This window comes from Austrofundulus limnaeus, unplaced genomic scaffold, assembly GCF_001266775.1.
Source record: "Austrofundulus limnaeus strain Quisiro unplaced genomic scaffold, Austrofundulus_limnaeus-1.0 Scaffold100, whole genome shotgun sequence".
Classification (NCBI taxonomy): domain Eukaryota; kingdom Metazoa; phylum Chordata; class Actinopteri; order Cyprinodontiformes; family Rivulidae; genus Austrofundulus; species Austrofundulus limnaeus.
Genome location: NW_013952502.1, coordinates 558,465 through 560,808, shown reverse-complemented (window position 1 = coordinate 560,808; position 2,344 = coordinate 558,465). Strand labels below are relative to the sequence as shown.

Genomic DNA, 2,344 nt, shown 5'->3' with positions numbered 1-2,344 from the left:
AATGAATGAATGAATGAATGAATGAATGAATGAATGAATGAATGAATTTATTTGGTCACATTAAAGAACTGCCCACACAAAAACAAACAAAAACCCTACATGACCAAATAGGTAGTTGTCTTGCCTCTCCTTACAATTCATAATGGATTCCCCAAAAGAAAAAAACACACAGAAAAACACATATATTTCAACTACATCCTGGTTTTATGCACCATTTTCTATACACAAAATGCAAATCATTAATACCATTTTTTATCTAGTGTACTAATGTTCTGGTAGAAGTGGACATCATTATCATTTTCTAGCTCGTAAATTTGATGCTGCTGAAAGTTWAATACTTTAAGATCTCTGACATCAGGATTATTCACACACAGATCCGGTTTCATACATTTTAGAGCAAATACTGAACACAAAGTWGTGACATTTCATTAGTAATCCTGTYTCTCTCATTATATTTGCTTATAAAAGGACACTCACTGTTAGCTTGAAGGTTTGAATAAGTAGATTTTGTGTGGAAAAAATAGCTTTTTAAAATTTGCACAAATATGTGATTATGTAATCAGTAAAGATACTCTAATCATAGTTGCCCTGATCAGTTTTCCAATTATTGTTAAGCTCTGACCTGTCAGTTTCAGTGTCAGGTTATTGCACAGAATTATTTTTACCAATATGTTTTGTTTTTGTTTTATTTCTATTTCTAGTGTTTATCATCTTAATGCATGTTAAAAACAGACAGGGACTAGCGTCTGCGTGGTTCTTAATGACTTGGAGCCATTCTRTTTGCAGATAGGCCCGAGTTACGTAATGGGGGACAAAGAGCAACAAATGAACCCCTGAGGGAACCCTAACAACACTCTGAGGAGAAATGCAGCTCTGGTGTGATGTTTCTCTACAGAAACGCCCATAAAATACAATCAAGGATAAGAACAGCATGCAAAAACTGAATGTTGAACTAAACAAGGCTTAATGTTTCTTCTACCTATCATTTTTCTGTGATTCTATAGAGATGTACGCATTATTTTGGACATGTTGCACTGAAGTGGTTTCTAACGTCTGAAACCATTTGAGGTGTTGTAAATTAAAGTAAATAAAAAAATGAAAAAGAATTATAAGAATAAAGGAATCAAGGTAATCCTAGAGMGATATTTCATCCTTGATTGAATCGGGCGCATATTTTAAGTTTTATCACAGTACAGTGAGAAGATGAAACAAATATGTAGCCTTGAAAAAGAAGCTGAAATCAAAATTCAACCTTTGCTGTCCTTCAGWAGGCCAACTGCTTATAATTCGGGTGACAAAAATGATAATGGATTAGATTACAGAGAGGACGTCAGGCTGAATAAATGCCACCATGTCTGCTTGTGAACTCTAAAAGAGCTGTTTACAAATGCATTACATGGTTGTTTGTTTTCACAAGCCTGTCATCTGCTTTATTCATATTTCCACTACAGTCTCACCAGAATTCACTTCAAGGATCGCTCCTCCATATATACTTTTATCCAGTGTTATAAAGAAATGGACTTGTTTGCATAACTGAACTTGTTCTATGAAATTTAATAAAGTCACTTTATAAAAAGATTGTTTCACTGAAATAAACAGTTGTTCTAATACTTTCATCCTTCAGTTATCACTGCATACTGGCTTTTCATCTCGTCTTAGAAAAGCCTCACAAATTAGAGTCAACAGAATAAAGTGTAAAGTCATGGTGCTGATTTATATTCTCTGCTTCAAGCTTCTGTTCTGACACCGACTGCCAAAAGCAAATAAAAGTGCTTTACTCAAGACGTGAAAAAAATCAGATCAAAGGGAATTTCCTCACCTGGATGCTCTTGATGCCAGCTTTGCAGTAGTAGCGTTTGATGTCCACATCGATCTCAGTGTTTCCAGCAAAGCTGGGAGACAAAACGACAGCCAGGAATAAAGGTTTCGATAATTATTTTTAATGCCACCCTACTCACTTAATTTTATAGATGTGAATAAAAATTCTGTGAGGTAATTGATAGATTCTGTGTGATAAAATCATTCACAATAGATACTCCAAGTGCTAACAGATCGTGCAAGGCAGTGCATTATTGTWTTAGATTGTTCGTAATGTTATTTTGACCAAAATAGCTAAAACTTGGTCATTTCTCAACTTAAGATGATTTCAGTCTTAAACTTAGTGATTAATTGACAAAATGCTGGGCCTTTAATTAACTTTTATTACTATTATTGTTCCGTTTAAGGCAAGGGTGGGCAATCATGGTCCTCGAGGGCCGCAGCCCTACATGTTTTACATTTTCCATGCTCCAACACACCTGATTCAGTCACAGAACTACCTCTTCCAAGTCCTGCAGTATGGAGG

General features: G+C 35.1%; 1 protein-coding gene across 3 annotated transcripts in view; it reads right to left on the bottom strand.

Moving 5' to 3' along the window:
- Positions 1-2,344, bottom strand: part of esyt2b (extended synaptotagmin-like protein 2b) — a gene marked incomplete at its 3' end in the record, with an annotated part of 48,349 nt that overhangs the window by 35,968 nt on the left and 10,037 nt on the right. For all 3 annotated transcript variants that reach the window (XM_014013332.1, XM_014013333.1, XM_014013334.1), the window contains 1 exon segment: positions 1,820-1,892. In XM_014013332.1, the coding sequence (XP_013868786.1) occupies positions 1,820-1,892 (73 nt within the window).